The sequence below is a fragment of the Neopsephotus bourkii genome, unplaced genomic scaffold (genome assembly GCF_033783945.1).
Source record: "Neopsephotus bourkii isolate Nb327-2 ecotype Australia unplaced genomic scaffold, CSIRO-AGI_Nbou_v1 NB_1634, whole genome shotgun sequence".
Classification (NCBI taxonomy): domain Eukaryota; kingdom Metazoa; phylum Chordata; class Aves; order Psittaciformes; family Psittacidae; genus Neopsephotus; species Neopsephotus bourkii.
In genome coordinates this window covers 7856154-7873635 of record NW_026902109.1, presented here as the reverse complement: position 1 = coordinate 7873635, position 17482 = coordinate 7856154, and the positions used below count along the sequence as shown (strand labels likewise).

At 36.2% G+C, this 17482-nt stretch overlaps 1 protein-coding gene across 1 annotated transcript in view; it reads left to right on the top strand.

Moving 5' to 3' along the window:
* The window catches only part of BICC1 (BicC family RNA binding protein 1), a 111005-nt gene that overhangs the window by 75973 nt on the left and 17550 nt on the right, over positions 1-17482 (top strand). Inside the window, exons 4-10 of the mRNA XM_061374075.1 lie at positions 6878-6957; positions 8078-8236; positions 9146-9199; positions 10070-10264; positions 11238-11489; positions 14755-14886; positions 15953-16136. Of these exons, the coding sequence (XP_061230059.1) occupies positions 6878-6957; positions 8078-8236; positions 9146-9199; positions 10070-10264; positions 11238-11489; positions 14755-14886; positions 15953-16136 (1056 nt within the window). The remainder of the gene's footprint in view (positions 1-6877; positions 6958-8077; positions 8237-9145; positions 9200-10069; positions 10265-11237; positions 11490-14754; positions 14887-15952; positions 16137-17482) is intronic.

Genomic DNA, 17482 nt, shown 5'->3' with positions numbered 1-17482 from the left:
GGCTTGAGGGTGTTGGTTGATGAGAAACTCAACATGACCCAGCAGTGTGCACTCGTAGCCCAGAAAGCCAACAGTACACTGAGTTGCATTGAAAGAAGCGTGACGAACAGGTCAAGGGAAGTGATCTCCCCCTCTACTCCTGTGAAACCTCAAGTACTGCACACAGCTCTGGGACACCCAACACAAGAGGTATGTGGACCTGTTGGAGTGAGTCCATAGGAGGACCACGAAATTGATCAGAGGGCTGGAGCAACTCTGCTAGAAGGCAGACTGAGAGAGTTGAGCTTATTCAGCCTGAAGGGATGAAGGCTCCAGGGAGGCCTTAGAGCAGCTTTCAGTGCCTAAAGGGGGCCCACAATGAAGCTGGAGTGGGACTTTTTTCAAGGCCATGTAGTGACGGGACAAACAGGAATAGTTTTAAACTGAAAGACGGGAGATTTAGGTTAGATATTGGGAAGTTCTTCACTCTGAGGATGGTGAGGCACTAGCAGATATTGCCCAGAGAAACTGTGGCTCTATCCCTAGTAATGTTCAAGGCCAGGTTGGATGGGGCTTGGATCAACCTAGTCTAATGGGAGATGTCGTTGCCCATGGCACGGGGTTTGGAACTAGATGATCCTTAAGGTCTTTTCCAGCTCAAACCTTGATGATCCTATATTTACTGGTTCTCAGATGACTATGTAACAGCAACAAAAATGTAAAAAGAACAAAGGCTTAGATGTAAACTGTTTTCCCTGGTGCTGTAGCAGAAGCAGTGCAATAAATATCTACTCTTTCTCAACCTCCTTGTCATATTCTGAATAGAACAGAAATTCTTCTAAAAATGGTTTGAAGTTAGATGCTAGTAAAATGGAAAGTTGAGCTAAAGTTCTGAGAAGAAAGTCTTTCAAATATGTGTGCAGATATAGGCAGTGATTCTAGCTCTTCCCAAGCATGTTTTGTAATCGGCCATTTGTCCACAACAAACAAATCCCCTAGAATGTCCAGAGCCTCAGGATATGTCTCCTCTGAAGACACCATTAATTGCTTGCAGCCATGTTGAGTTTTGTGATGCTTTGAGTAGGCTTTTGATCATGCCTGAGTTTACTAATTGAAATCTCATTCAGAGATGATGATGCTGCAGTCTAAACTACAAAAATAACAACAAAAAAAACAACCCACAAGCTAAAACCACCACCTATGTTGTTGAATACGTCTGAGGATACACAAAGAGTCATCAGTGGTAAATGGCCCACAGCATTCTGCTTTAATACATGAGTAGCGCTTTTTTTTCTCCTGTGGTTTGGATACCGGGAGGTGAAGGAAGTACACTGAGCTGCATTGGAGGGAAGGTGAGAAGTCCTTTAAACTGATAAGCCAACAGCAAGAAGTGTCCGAGTGACAAATCTCCTTTTTTATTCAGTTGAGTTACTTTGCATATCCCTTTAATTGTGAGCATTTGTTGCATGCTTTTGGCTTTAATGTTTCTTCTCCATGGGAACAAATTGAGCCTATTTCAAGACTATCTTGGCCATCATGAATCTAGTTTGGTCAATGAGTATCCACTCTAACAGCTATATATGTAGTATTTCCTAATTTATTTTAAAATATTAAATCGATTCAATTCAGTTATCCATTTTTCCATATTAATAAGAAGTCCTTGACCTTTTTGATTAACTCACTTATTTTACAGACCTGTGTTTCATCTTGTTGTAGGATGAATGATGAACTCACATTTTCATTTGAGAACTTACTGTGTTCTTTTGACTTTCTCTTTTTATTTTAACTTCTCATAAAGTTTAGTGTGGTTTTGCTAGTAATTTTGAGGCGAGTATTTTCACAGTTTGTCCCTAAAAATGTTAGGCCTGTTTGTGTCTTTATTTTAATTTGAGCTGTGCAAGTTCAGTAATACTCATGGGCTATTCAGATCCTAATCAGCTTCTTACTAAGAATGACTGTCATCTGCTCTGGTGTTGCCCAGTTGTCTAGCTATTTTTAGGATATTGTTATTTCTGTAACTTAAGTAAAGTCTGTTCATCCTGTAAACAAGCTAGATGCATAGCTGTGGTCTGAAGAGCTTACCCAGATGTTACATGTGATGTCTGAATTGCAGGAGAGGCCTACACAGTTAAATGGTTTAATTATTTTAAATACTTTTTGCCTGGCAAAAATCAGTGTAGATGCATTTGCACTGGCACAAACATATCTTTGCTTGGAGGAGTTTTGTTTTGTTTACTGAAATTTTGCACACAATAGTAGCAAAAAAGCTGGAGGCTTGCTTGTATAGCTGTGGACAATGACAGAGGAGGTGGAAACTCTGCCAAAGTGCAGAGTGAGGAATTTGAGGATAGGAGCAATAAAAGACCACTTGAAGGCAGGAGTCTGCCAAATGAAGACTGTTGAGAAAAATTCCCAGCATTTTCTGTTGTGTAACTTGAGTTTTCTATTTTATGTAAATATTCCCCCATTCTTGAGAAGGGGGGATGAGATCCTTTAAAATTAGTTTTATCTTTTCCATTGTCAGGGAAAATGATACTTCCCATCAAAGTCATGAAAACATAAGTTACTGTGCAGTGGCATGGGGTTTATATTTTGCCAGACACTAATCATGTTGTTTCTTATGAATCAAAATCCTTTCCAATTTCTTATACTGCACTTCTGTTTAAAGCACTAGAGCTTTATATGCTTTTAGCACACAGACCTCTTCTGAAGCCTTTATAAGCTTTGGTATCTTATTTCTTCATTCATGGTAGGCATCTGTGCATTGCTGTAACTCTAGTTTTATTTAAAGTATATTTCTGGCTGTATTCAAAACCTTAAAAATAAAAAAGGGGGAGGGGGAGAGGAGGAAGGGTGGGCAGGGAAATGGGATTTTCCCCCCAACCCATGGTAAAAATAGATACCAGTGTTCCTTAGGGATGAAGTATGGCACAACATCTTGATGATCAGATGGACACCTGGACAAAACTGGCATTGTTATGGCCCGTGTTGCAGCAAGAGCCATTTCTGTGGGAATTGGTTGATCTTGTTCACTGGGTGGTCTCATGCTAGTTAAGGCTATGTGCAGGTGCTGTGGTCTGTTCAGATACTGCCTTGGAGGGTGACTTTATGCTTATCTGTACTGACAGTACTATATATACATTACACCTGCTGAACCTTTAAGTCTGGCAATTCTTGTCATGCTTTTAATAGTGCCATTTATCTTGTTTTGGACTTTGTTGAGAATGCGTTGCAACAGTTGCACTCTGTGGGTGTTTCAAATATATGTAGAGCTTTGTCCAACAAATATTTTTGTCTTAATACTGAGGCAAGGTGGTATTTCTTGTTTCTAAATTAAAAAAAAAAAAAAAAAAGTATAGCTGTTAATCCATGGAAGAAATAGTTCCACCTGTAATATAGGTGGCAGGGAGAAGTTTTATGTTCAGCCCCATTTAATCTAAATACAACAGCAAACATATATCATTTGTCATAAGCAAGTACTGAACACCCTAAGTTTGTGGTTCCAAGAAGTAATAAATTGTCTGGAATCATTTTGAATGTGTTTGGCTCCTTATTGGTGGCAACAGCTAAGTCAACTGTTTTAATTATTCCCGTGTATTGATGCTCAAAGATCTTACATGTTTGTTTCATCCCTACTTGGGTAGGAATTCTAAAAAAAATTTTCAGGTAGAAATGCTAAAAATGGTTTTCAGATACTGCCCAGTTTCAGACTGTTCCACAAAGTACTTCGGATTATAACCAGAAAGCTGAAACTGAAGGTAAATGCTGATTCCATTAGTAATAGATTTTCTGTATTTAACAGACAGTTGTTTGAGGTCAAATGCAGCCTGATCTGCACTGGGTTTGCAAGAAGCTTGGGAGAAACTTGCCTTTTATTTCCTGGTAAATGTGCTTGTGGTGTAGTGTTTTAAAAACAGAAACAGAAAGTCCTGTACTTTGAAAATAGCTAACTTAGCCAGGAAAGAAAAAAAGCAAAAACCAACCAACCAAAAAAACAGGCAGCTTCTCTAGCTCATTTTTCTTAATGATTGGTCCAGTGAAGGAGTGTTTAGGGTTGTGATCAAAAAGAGAGTTTCTATAATGATAGGTGATTTGATAAGTGTATCTTACCAGAACTTCATTGGAAGGCACTATTGAAACTAAGGGTTATTTAATCTCAGGGAGGGAAGCAAAGGTAGAACAAGAACCAGCAAACCTAAGTGTTAGAAAGCAGGCACATATCTGGGAGGCTGAAATGGAGGAACCATTAGAGCAGACAGTTCTCTGCTTTTCCACGCTTTCTAGAGGAAACTATGCAAGCAAACTAATTGATTCCACAGAGAGGTATATTTAAGAAATTTAAAGGTCTGTAATGCACAGAAAATCAGGTTACGCAGTCTAATTGCCTCTCTACATTTTTAATGAATTCCTAAAGTGATCTATTTTTTTTGGTGTTTTAATATTATTTAGGTACTGTTGGCTTTCCTGAAGACCTTACATAATTTCAATGCGCTTTCAACTCCTGCAAAGCCAGTTCAAAGAATTCAAAACCTGTTAGATGCAAGTAACTCTTCTCATGCAGCAGTCTGAGCAGATGTCATATCTAAATTTTGTTTCCTTGAAGAGTGAGCAAGTCTCAAAAGAAGATGCTTAACTTAAAAATGAGTTGCCTCATATCCAGTACCAACCACTGTGTCATTGAGAAGTTATCAACTAAGGAAAGGGTACTTTAGACCAATTTTGACAGATTTCGTAGTATGTTTCAGAATTGTAACTGGCATCAGTGGATTCTTTTTTACTTAGTGGCTGCTGCTTTACTTTTGTTTTGAGCTTTTTTCCTCCAAAAAGAACAAAGAAAGGATAAATGTAGAAATACGGAGGTTTTTTTTGCTGAAGCTGTCAGTATCAGCAAGAGAGGAATCCTACTGAGATGAGAAATAGGCAAAATAAGTATTCTAAAATGTCTTTTCACCCATGGCTAAACAAATAGTATTATGGAATGATAATCATCATCTTTGGTACTACGAAGATGACAGGCTTGATTTCAGATAATTTTCATACTTGTAATCAAATGTGTATTAAAATATAATGCTCACAAATATGTGAAAAATCAACCCCAAAGTGGTAGTGGTTGGATTTTTTTTTTTTTCCTGGTTGCTTCTAAAAAGTGCTTGGGGCATACGTAGTGTGTGCTAGAATCTACTTCTGGGAATTTCTGCCTGTGACATCCACTTCAAATATCATTCAGTTTAAACATATTAGAACCACATGGCTCACTGTCAACTCAGAAACTAATTGCCCTTAAAGCTATTTTGTTTTGGGATTGGGTTATTGTTGTTGATTTTTGGCTTTTTTTACTTTGCTACATTGTGCAAATGCTGAAGCAGCAGATTTTTGGAGCTTCTGTAGATTCAGTGTACATGCCATGTTTTTGCAACTACAGTTGTTCAGTTTTTTTAAATTAAATATGTTTCACAGAACTCAAATGCTGCATTTTTCTTGACTTTTATGAAACTTGGCATCGAATCCTGTTTTCCTTCAGTGTTTCTGTATCTTCAGCCTAACGTGCTCAGAACTTCCCAGTGGTAAAAAGTAGAGATAGTTTGGTTTTTTTCTTGTTAGAACAAGAAGAGTATCCAGACATGGCTTAAACTGTTTCAATTTTCAATTGAATACAAAAGGTTTACAATCTAAAGCTGTATTTTTTGGCATTTCTTTAGTGGTTAAGTGATTTTTCAATCATTGAGATGATGGGAAAGGCAGATACGTTGTGTTACAGCTATTGAGAGTATATTTATTTCCACATACCCTGAGATGTATGTATCTGCCTAGCATAATGAATTAAATGAATTCATTAGTCAGAATAGGTTTTAGAATTTTATGGGGTTTTTTGAGAACAGTTCATCCCACCACAGGTGAAAAAGCACTGTTACACTGAGAAAGGGCAGAGGACTCGAGAACTGGGGAAAGAAATTAGCATTACCTGCAAAATTATACCCTTGATTCTAATACTTAAATATTTTTTTGCTTGCTTTAATTAAACCTATATCTAATATCTTGACAGGAATTTTGCATTGTGGCACTTTCTGCTTCTGGACACCAGATGGTGCTGCTAAACTATCTCGTGTAATTTTCACACTTTAGAGTAATGGATCTAGTTCCAGAGTCAATTCTATACTATCCAGCCAGGTGTATATTCCAGGATGCAGAACTGTACCTGATAGCTGTGCACACTACAGCCTACTGTGTAAGGACAGTAGTCTGAAAATTACAACGTAAACTGAAATATACTGTAGAATCAATATTTTTGGATTTGGCTGTGCAAAAACTGGTATCAGCTGGTGTTCCTCCTGGTATATAACTTAGTGGCAAATCTTAATTTATGAACTTGACAGTTCAGAAATTTGATTTATTAAAGTGTCATTTAAATTCAATTTAGTAACTTCAATCAGAAAACTTCTGGTGGAGCCACCTTTGTTGCAAGGTTAAAACTGTAAAGTTCCAGAGGCTAAATATGATGATGAGGGTGGATTTGAGTTTGCATTTTTTTCATAGACATTGTTTTTGTTAATCTTGAGTGAGGCCACCAAAAAGCTTTGAGTTGTCCTCTGTTAATATTTCTTTGGAAGACATGGTGATTTAGGTACATAATTTCATTGCAGAGAACATTTTTAGTACTGATGTACATTTAGCATTTGATTTTATTTTAAGTTGGTTATCATGTTCGATAAACTCATCTGGTAATCCTAATCATGGGGCTGAAGGGATGGAACAGTACATTTGGTGCTGAATCCCAAAGATTGGTGGTACAGTTTATCGCTGAGCTATAAATAATGCATTCAGAGTTATTTAAGCAATTAGAAAGATTTTTAGATATTTTTTTCTTTATTTTCCTTACATGTCTGTCTGTCTTTTATAGATCCTCATATTAAAGTCTCTGGAAAAAAGGAAAATGTTAAAGAAGCTAAAGAGAAAATCATGTCTGTCTTGGACACAAAAGTAAGAAAGAACTTCTTTAGAATGACACCTTATAACCCTGTTTTGTGATGACATTGATCTCTTTAAATGGGCTCATTTAAACAGAAGTTACTTATGGATGTTTTGAAACTAAGTCTCCAATATATTTTTCCTGGATGTTGACATTTGATGTATGCACACATATTTAAACATGCTGCAACAGAATACTTGCTTAATGCATATTTTTCCAGATCTGAACTATATAGAAATAATATTTCCAGCCATATGACTAAAAGCATGCACTGTTTCACCATTGCATTGGGGTTTTTACTTCAAAATCTGAAATACAGTTTCTCTGCAAACAGTAGATAATGCAGCGATTTCAGCAAACCTAAAATTTTGTTTCTGTTTGAAGTTTAATTTCAGGAGCATTTATGCAGTTCTTTTTCTAACTGTTACTGTGTTTTTATCCTCTGAAACATTAGGACCGGAATTTCTAAAACATCTAGATTTTGTTCAAGGTTTTCATATATTAACCAGATTTTCTTTTCATCAAATAGCAAGACTTTAGGGGCAGTGTGTATGGCTTCTGCATAGTTGTATGCCAACTTTCTGTTTCTCTGAACAGATTGCCAAAAGGAACTCTTCAGTGATAAGCACCATTTTTTCTTAACAGCTATTAACAACATTATTATGGACTGTTAACAGTACAGTTTCTAATAACAGCTGTTGGCAGTGTTTGTGTATTTTAAAAACTGATGTACCAGTAAAATTTGATATGTTTGTTAACGGAGAAGAAAACCCTGTTATTTTAGGTCCTATGGCTTTAATTTGCCAGGCGGCATCATATGATCCTGTGATAGATCAGACACAGGTGTGTGACTGTAATTGAAAGAACATAGAATTAAAAAAAATAGAATGGATTGCCAAAGGACATGTAAACCACAGTTGATAAAAGCAAGTGTATGTTTTAAAAGCCTTAGACATTTTTTTGAAAATATATTTTGGGGTATATATTTTTGTTATTTTCTCACTGGAAAGAAAATGTGAATGGTTTAGCATCTAATATCTATATTTAGCATCTAAGATCTATAAGTTACATTACTCTAAAATACTCGGGTTCTGCTGTGAACAAATCTAATCATGGGTACTTGATCTCCAGAGCAGTCGGGTAACCTTGAAGATGGATGTTTCGCATACAGAGCATTCTCATGTGATAGGTAAAGGTGGCAATAATATTAAAAAGGTGATGGAGGAAACAGGATGCCATATCCATTTTCCAGACTCAAATAGGAATAATCAAGCAGAGAAAAGCAACCAAGTAAGTATTGCTTACTATTTAACTCATTTATACTGTAATTCCTGAAAGTATAAAAAAAAATATCTCTAAGTACTACTACTTTCGTCAATTTGGGCTTTTTGGCTGGGAAATAGATTTTTGGTATTTACACTCTGTGGAAAACATGGGACTTCCAAAGTTGGCAGATCTCTAAAAACAGATGGAAAAAAATTGTGAAGGCTCATGAATCATTTTAATTTTTTTAAATTAACATTATTTTGAGCAAATGATAGAGAAGTGGCATGAAAATCACTGGTTTTTAAATGTTTTGCCTGTTCAACACCTGACCTATTTAGAATATTGATTAATTTGGTGCTTTTGGTTTATGATGTAACTTAGTTGAAAAACTAATCTTGGTGGATAGTCAGCAAAATTGGATGCCCTATTATAAGACTCCAACTTTCTTGGAATAAGCCATTGCACCAGGATTTTACTTTTTTTTTGTAATGCTGATACTACTGGAATGGTCAGGTCTTTCATCACCGTATTTAGAATTTCCTCTTGTGCATCTGAGTGGGTGCTGAGCAAAATGCAGCAACTGCAAAACATTCAAGAAAACCTGCTGTTGTTGAATATTAGCACTGAGCACATGTATACACAGTAGTAATTCTTGATTTGATCCAAACTGCTGCCTAGTTTGCTGTATTTATTTTTTTTTTAGTTATTTAAGCCAATGTAACCTAATATGCTATAATATTACTTGATTACTCTTTAAACGGATTTTGGTTTTCAGCTACTGTTTAGAGAACTCTTAAGTTGCCAGTGGGTGTAAAATAAGTGTTGATTTTTTTTTTAATCTTATTTTTTAAGAGAACACAGGTACCTGGATAATATTTCCAATGCCTCATTTGAAAATGTGATGCTCTATTTTCTATATTCTTGCTCTTCCAGGTGTCTATTGCAGGACAGCCAGCTGGAGTGGAGTCTGCAAGAGTTAGAATTCGGGTAATAGTCTATTTCAGTATAGTGTTCCCTTGAAAACACCTGAAAGGGGAAAAAAATATAGTTTTGAAAACCCTAGGGTTTTCTGACTCTGTCTTATGACAGCAGTAATAGGATAACATGTGAGTATCCATATGAGTGAAATGTAAAGAGCATTGTAAAAGCAGTGATTTGCATACTGGCCAAACTTAACTAGCTCAGGGTGGACCTTGAACACAAAGTCTACAGTATAAACAAGATATAATAAAGCATCCCCCACAGTGTTTAAAATTACAGTTTCATTTAGCCTCCACAGATGGCCTGTAGACAGTCAGGCATTCTGTGGGGATTTATGACTTGAAAAAGGCAATTACTGCCTTTTGAATTTAACCATTTTTATGTATAATTTATTTAGTTCCATTCTCTACTTGTAGCACTTTTTAATCTTTACCTTCTAGTTTTGACATGTATGTGTATTCTGCCATGGATAATTATAAATCTAATTATTAAAACTTGCAGTTGTTGTAGTCAGGTATGTTACTTGCAAAACCTTGGTCTTCACAGATATTAAAACTGATTTGATGTTTATGTAGCTTTGTAGTTGACTTCAGGGGGGACTGAAGTCAACAGGACAGTTGACTGAAGGGGAACACAGGAAACCAACCTGTGCAGGAGAAAAGCCAGTACAAGCCAAAAAACTCTCTTCCCTGTAAGAATTGGTGACTTTTTCCAACTCAAGACATGATAATATTTTTATTAATGAACCCTGAACAGAGGATGTGTTATGTCAGAGTAATCATCGCTTACTGATACATTATAATTCAGTAATAAAATTGTTGTAGTTTTAGTGAGTATGACTTGATTTTCAATATTTGCTCATCATTGTTGTTGTAGGAGCTGCTTCCATTGGTGCTCATGTTTGAATTGCCTATTGCTGGAATCCTCCAACCAATCCCAGATCCTAATTCTCCCACAATTCAGCATATATGTCAGACATATAATATTTCAGTTTCCTTTAAACAACGCTCTCGAATGTATGGTGCTACAGTCATTGTCAGAGGGTCACAGAACAACACTAGTGCTGTGAAGGTAATATGTCTTCTTAAGTAGGTTTCTGTATGTCATAAATAGATCCATAGTTCAGATACTTAAGAACTATATGATGTTATATCCTGCCTCATCAGTACATGTTATTGTATGGTCACTTTGGAAGCTGGAGGGTTTGGGGTTTGGGTTTTTGGGGATTTTTAAATAACTGGTGTAGGTGATGTCTAAAAATGCATAGAAAATAGTTTTACATTTAGGATTTAGTATTATTTGTGCTAAGCTTTCAATCTGTTTTTCATCTCTTGTACACCTGTTCAGGTTGTGCAAAATTGACCCCAAAGATGGGTCTTACACATCTTTTAATAAAAAAATTAAAAAACAACCAAACAAAAACAACAACAAAAATAAACTACCACAAAACAAGCCCACCCAGCCCATGAATTCCTCATGCTTTGATCTTCTCAATGTGCGCTCAAGTACACAACCTTGAAAATTGCCCTAACATTCAATAAAACTTGTCTTGTGAAACCAGGATTGGGAGAGGAAAGGAACAGTTGAGGAAAGGAACTGTCGTGAGCCTATTTACCTTAATAAAATAGGAAATTTTCTTTGTTAAGAACTGGCAGTGTGACAGATTGATAGTCTTGGATGTGTGTATCTCAAGCCAGTAAGAACATCTTGGCCTAAAATTAAAAGACACATTTTGCAAGTATATCTACCCAAATCTGAGTCTCCTTTCTTATTGCTGTATGTGGGCACAGAAGGTCTATTGGGATCAAACCATTTGACATTGTCTTATTGCTTACAATGGTAATTAAATGCTGCATTTGGTCACGAAATAGGTATAGCAGGTAGAGTTTAGTCTGTTACCTTTAACAAATCAAATAGGTTTTTAAACAAAATAGTTTTATTTTTCTTGAATGTGGCATATAGGAGAAATGTGGAAACATTCTGTAATGGTGGTTTGTTATGCCTGTGACCATTGTTTTACTAGTTTCTTGCATTTCCCCCACAGGAAGGAACAGCCATGCTTTTAGAACACCTAGCTGGGAGCCTGGCCTCTGCAATTCCTGTGAGCACACAACTAGACATTGCAGCACAGCATCATCTCTTTATGATGGGTCGAAACGGCAGTAACATCAAACATATCATGCAGAGGACTGGTGCTCAGATCCACTTCCCTGACCCTAGTAACCCACAGAAGAAATCCACTGTCTACCTCCAGGGCACAATCGAGTCCGTCTGTCTTGCTAGGCAATATCTCATGGTAAATGCTTTCAGTGAAATTTGCTTGAAAAAATGCCAGATTATAACAAATCTGCTCATTCAGCACTTATTTATGGGTCAAATACAAGTTAGATGCTTAGAGAGGAAGCATCACTACTCACATTGCAAAAAGCTGATTCAGCAGAGTGATCTATTTTTGTCAGTGACTTGTGAATATTTGTAGTTAGCTAAAGTATTTCTAATCTCTGGTGTCACAATTTGAAAATGACCTTCTAAAATAAATACAATGTAAATAATTCACATCTACAATAACAACATGCTTCTGAGAGAAAAGCAGATTTTTGGAGGGTTCTGTTGTTGGGTAGTAGGCTTTTTACTTTGTTTTGCCAACCTGTCTTTCCATGTTTGTCAGATAAGTAGGTTTCTTTTGGGAGGAAGTAGCAGGAATTTCTTAGTTCCTATGTAGGTGAGTTTTCAAGGAAACTGGGGAACCATAGTAAATAAGTACTCATTCTGTAGTCTTAAATTCTTACTAGTACCATAGTCTCAATATTACAAGACCTGTTATAAAAATAGCTCTGGTGATAAATGTTATTAGTACAGATTTTTCTTCTATTGGTCATTAGGCTTCACAGGAGCCTTTAGGCATTGTTGTAGTACTAATGTTTGTACGTGGATTTTTATATACATGGATATTTGCAAATAACACATGAGAGAATTGGACTCAAATCTAATTCAAAGCTGGTATCAGGATAAACCACAATAGCATTAAAATCCAGAAGTCCATATCTTTTACATTGCACTTTGCCATGCTTAGAGTGGAAAACAAAAGCATAGTGTTTATATAGTTATATTCATTATTATTCTAGAATACTATTGTCTGAAAATGGTAAGAGACACCCTTATTCTATGCATTTCCTTGGTGAGGTTTAAATAGCATTTTTCTGGAGGGTCATGAAGTAGAAGGAAATGCAAACAAGCAATCATACGAACATCAAAGGAAAGTACGCCTTTACTCTAGAAACTTAGAATTATACAAGGGTTGGTTTTGGTTTTTTTTTTTTTTTAATGTTGAAGCTTGATTTAATCCCAAACGCATCAGTACAACTTAGTATCCAACATCACATCCACTGTACCGCCCTTAAACTGTACTGACCAGGGTACTGTCTGTTTCAGCTTCCAGATGTTACATGCCCTGAAACTGTTGTTTCCAGCTCTGTTTGTAAAACAAGTATTAAAAGCAAATTTTGCAAATGAGGGAATATGTATTTTTAAATCATAAAAATTTGAATATCTGAGGGAAGTGACTGACCTGATAAGAACTTACTTTAAATTTCCAACTTAGTAAAAAAGCAGTATTTTTCTGCTTCAGATAAAGAAAAGATATGCCACCCATGCCAATACCTATATGCTGCAGCCATTGTCAACTGCTTTTGAAGTTAATTTCACGTTTTAATTCTTGAGCATTGTTGAGGGGAATGAGATTTTTTTGTGTTTTGGAGTGATTTACTGTAAGGTGGGACAGTATATACTGCCCTTCTCGCCATGGTCACCATTGTTGTTGCCTCCTGCCAACTCCTCTGATGCAGTCAGAATAATAGTTGATGCTGTTTCACAGCTAGGTAACATAAGTGTTCTATGGAATTGGAGAGGAGTTTTAAAAATGGTGATTTCGTCTCTGCAAAGCTCTTAGAAATAGCCGTCTAGAAGCATCTGAACATCAATACCAAGGAAAGAAATAATGTTTTTTCTGAACTTCTAAGTTGTTGTGATTGTAATTCTCATAAAAGACTAAATCTGAGCCAGAGTTTACAATGGTAACAGAGAATACAATGCAGTGCATAGGTACCTTACAGTAGGACAAGTGAGGTTTTAGTGCTGTCTTCAAAAATTGCTTAGCAGTATGTCTAAATGGAAACTTCTAATATCAACCAGTAACTAATTTCATTGAGAAAGCTAGGAATTCTGTGATGTATGAACTGTGAATAGCTCTTATTGGTGATAATCATTGCAAGTCTCTGCTTCTAATCATCAGCATACTGCTTGCAGGAGTATATTCAATGTTGTGATTAAGGCAGTACTCATAGCAGTTGTAAAAGGAAGAAAGACGACATAGTGATTTAAAATTAAATACTTATTTAAGTAATAGGAATTTGGAGTCATGTTGAAAATGTTCTTGTTCTGTATCGAAGGCTGGGTTGGATGGAGCTTTGGGCAACCTTGTCTAGTAGAAGGTGTCTCTGCTATATCAGGGGATTTGGAATCAGCTGATCTTTCAGGTCCCTTCCAAATCAAACTATTCTATGATTCTGTGGAGGTGCCTTGCTCTAATTTTCCTTAACTTAAAATTATACTTAAATTTGGGAAGTACTCTGTAGCTGTAGGTGGTACTGTTGAGAAGTCCTATTTAAATATAATAGTGAACTAGTGATCTGAAGAATAAATATTCCCATTTGTTACTTTTCATTCTGAAGCAAAAGCAGGCAACTGATTAGACGAGACCACTTTCACAAATGTATCTTGCTGCGTTTTGTTCCCGTAATACATGCAATATTGTTTACTTCAGTGGGAATCTAAAATCAAAAAAAGTAGGATTTATTATTCACTGACTGTACCCTCTATTTTTGTTGTTTTATTAGAAGTAGCAACTTAATAATTTCTAGATATCCTGTGACCATTGAGTTTTAGTTTTTTCTTTGGTTGGGTTTCTTTTTTTAGGAACTCTTTTGTATTACTTATAGTATCGATATTTCAAGCATTTCAGAGATGTCATCCATATCACTGGAAAATACTTATCTAGCTGATCTAGGACTGTGGAAGAGAAAGGTAGAAGACTTGAGCAATAGTGACTTACAGAGACATTTTCTCAGAATTGTGTTTCCTTGTCTCAACCATAGTTTAAAGTGAGACATTGGAGTATATGAGAGTCCTGCTATCAATTCCTGATGCTGTTTTGTTCAGATTTAATAGACAATAGTGGTTTCTGAATTTGAACCATGTGGACTCTCTGAGTCTGTATAAATAGATAGTGCAGAGTGCATATAGACTGATTGGAATGTCAAATGTTCAACGAATCATTTTGCCCTTATACTGTCAAACTGTGTTCAGAATGCCAGAGTAGAAATATACACCTGTATTCTTGCATACAAGGAAATGCCTCTACTTAGAATTTCATCTTTGATACTTTTTCAGAACTTACTATATTATGATGTATTGTGTTATAATGTTTCACCTTGCTGCTAGCATTTTCATGGGAAATGGGCAGATTACAAGTTTTGTGATTTTTTTGTTTTGTACCTTTTCAGGGTTGCCTTCCACTTGTGCTCATGTTTGATATGAAGGAAGAAATTGAAGTAGAACCACAGTTTATAACACAGCTAATGGAGCAGTTAGACGTCTTCATAAGCATTAAGCCAAAGCCAAAGCAACCAAGCAAGGTTGGTGAAAAGCTAATGTATTCTTTTTAGGCTTTCATGTCAACTTTTCAGAGCTGGTGAGTTTGACACATGTGGTCCTCCTCCCTACCTTAATGCATCATGAACTTGGAAAAGGTATATATTTTCTGCTTGAAATGCCAGTTTAAATGTTACAACAGCTCTCCTTAATGGCAATTTGACTTTCATTAAGTATCTGACAGTACAGATATTAGCTGCTATATGGAATATACTAATGAAAGAAAGAAATTATGAGGGGACAAACTGTATCTGATTAGAACTACTCTTGGTTTCTTTGTAAAGAAATTAGTCTCAAATTGCAGCTCCCCATCTAACTGCGCTGTTGTTTAGCAGTCAGAATTAAACACACACAGAAAAAAAACAAAGCCCCAAAAAACCCAAAACAAAAGAAAAACCCTAAATAATATGGCTGAGAAGTCTGACTCTGTTCTATGCAAGATGTTGAAAAGAACCATGTAATGGTTTTATGTAATGCTGTAACAGACAAAAAGTTCAAAATATTAAATAACTGTTCCATTCTGTCAATAAGTAAGCTTCTGTGTGTAAGGATATATGAAATCGATACAAAGAAACATCATGTAGAGAATGTACAAGATGAAAATAATAGCTTTTGTAATTTAATTTTGCAGGGTTTTTTTTCTCAGCTATGAATTTCATAGCTGAATTTAATATAAACAACTTTTTGCCGACTTTGAGGTATAAACTTCAGATAGAAGATAAGATTTTTTTAAATGGTGATTCACCTCTCTTGATCTTGGTGCATTTACAATTTAGTATATTAGATAGCACCAAGGTGCAGTAATTACTTTTCTTATACAGAAAGGTCTTTTGTCATTCTCAGTCAGATGCATACAAAATCCTTAAACCAACTATCAAAGCCAACTAATGGACATTATCTCATGCTGTCTCATACTGCTATATTGCCAATAGCCATGAAAGGAGTATGAAGGAGAGTTATGTGTTGCAGATCCATGTCATATAGCTGTTACTCATTGGTTTTAATTTTTTGTTATTTTGTTGTTTGTTGTTTTTTTTTCTTTCCCTACAGTCTGTGATTGTAAAAAGTGTTGAACGAAATGCCTTAAATATGTATGAGGCACGGAAATGTCTCTTGGGACTTGAAAGTAGTGGAGTCACCGTAGCGTCAAATCCCTCTGTCTCGTGCCCTGTTGGTCTGTCTTGTCCTGGCTTGGATATCTTGTCCTCAGCAGGACTAGGACTCACTGGGCTTGGTATGCATTATAGTCTCTCTCTCTGTCTATCTCTCTCTGTATATCTATCTATCTATCTATATATGTATATATGTATATGTATATATACATTCTTTTTTAATCTTGTTTGAAACTCGGATCAGTTGTACTAGAAAAAAGGACCAGATGTGTGTTTTGCTTAAGGAATCATGTTGAAGTATTGGAGAATTCCTAAAACATCTGGCCTTTCAAGGGCTTGTTGCTATAAAACTTCCTCCAAGACTTTTGTCATCAGGTGTGTGACTCATCTCTGGAAAATCCTATAAAAGCTTGTAAAGAGCTCAACTGAAAGTGAGAGGGAAGGGAAAGTACAGTTGGAGTAGGATGCTGCTTTTACAAGTTTGGGAAGCGTAATTTTCAAATTAAATATGTCTTCATTAATATTGTGATGTCTTACACTGTCCTGATTTTGGCTGGGTACTTAAGCCTGTTAACAGTACTATGAAAGTTAACATGGCTAGTGCACATTTCAGTTCTGGCAGTATCTTGCTGTAATGGAGGGATACGCACGCCAGTACTATAGACCTTACTTAGCAGTGTGAAATTTAGGACAGAAATGTGCAAGCTTTCTATCTTAATGTAATTTTATAGAACAAATGTCTAGTCCAGACTTGGAATTAGACTTTCAGTTTAAAGCTCTGGAAGTACCCTATTGCCAGAAATGCATAGAGAACCAAGCAGTCCCGGGGAGCTTAGTCACAAATCTTGACACTGGTTCTCATGTAACTCAGCTCATGTAACCACCATGCTCCTTTTGACCTGCCATCCAGGAGTGCTGTGTAATTCCATGACACATGCGTTCTTGGGAGTCACACGGGGCAAGTGTTTGTGCCATTTGACTGTTGTTTTCAGTGCTGCTTTTGTCAATGTTCTTGTCATTCTGCACTTTGGAATTGTTTTTTTAACCTCTTCAAAGTATGGGTGCTGAACTGCCTTGTGAATGCTCCTACATGAAGAGCTGGTTTGAGGAAGTGCTTTGGGAATAAGCAATGCATTTTGAGGGATGATTTGAGGTCGTTTTTTGAAGATGCAAAAAGAAATTTAATAGTTCTTAGTATGGAAGTACTGTTTCATTCATATGAGCTTCTGACAAAAGATTATTGTCTGAAATAAAAGTAAGGTTCTGTAGTGCAGTTGCTTTCTTTGATGCTGCTTCTGAAATAAATTGACAGAAGTAATAGAGGGGATACAAAGAGATGGTGAAGCTGAGAAGCAGCTGGTGCAGACTCTGTTATGACAGTATTTGGAGTCCAGTAGAAGGACACAAAAGATGTTCCAGTTCCTCTTCTATATGTAATTCCTAGTTTAAGAATAAGCATTCTTAATGT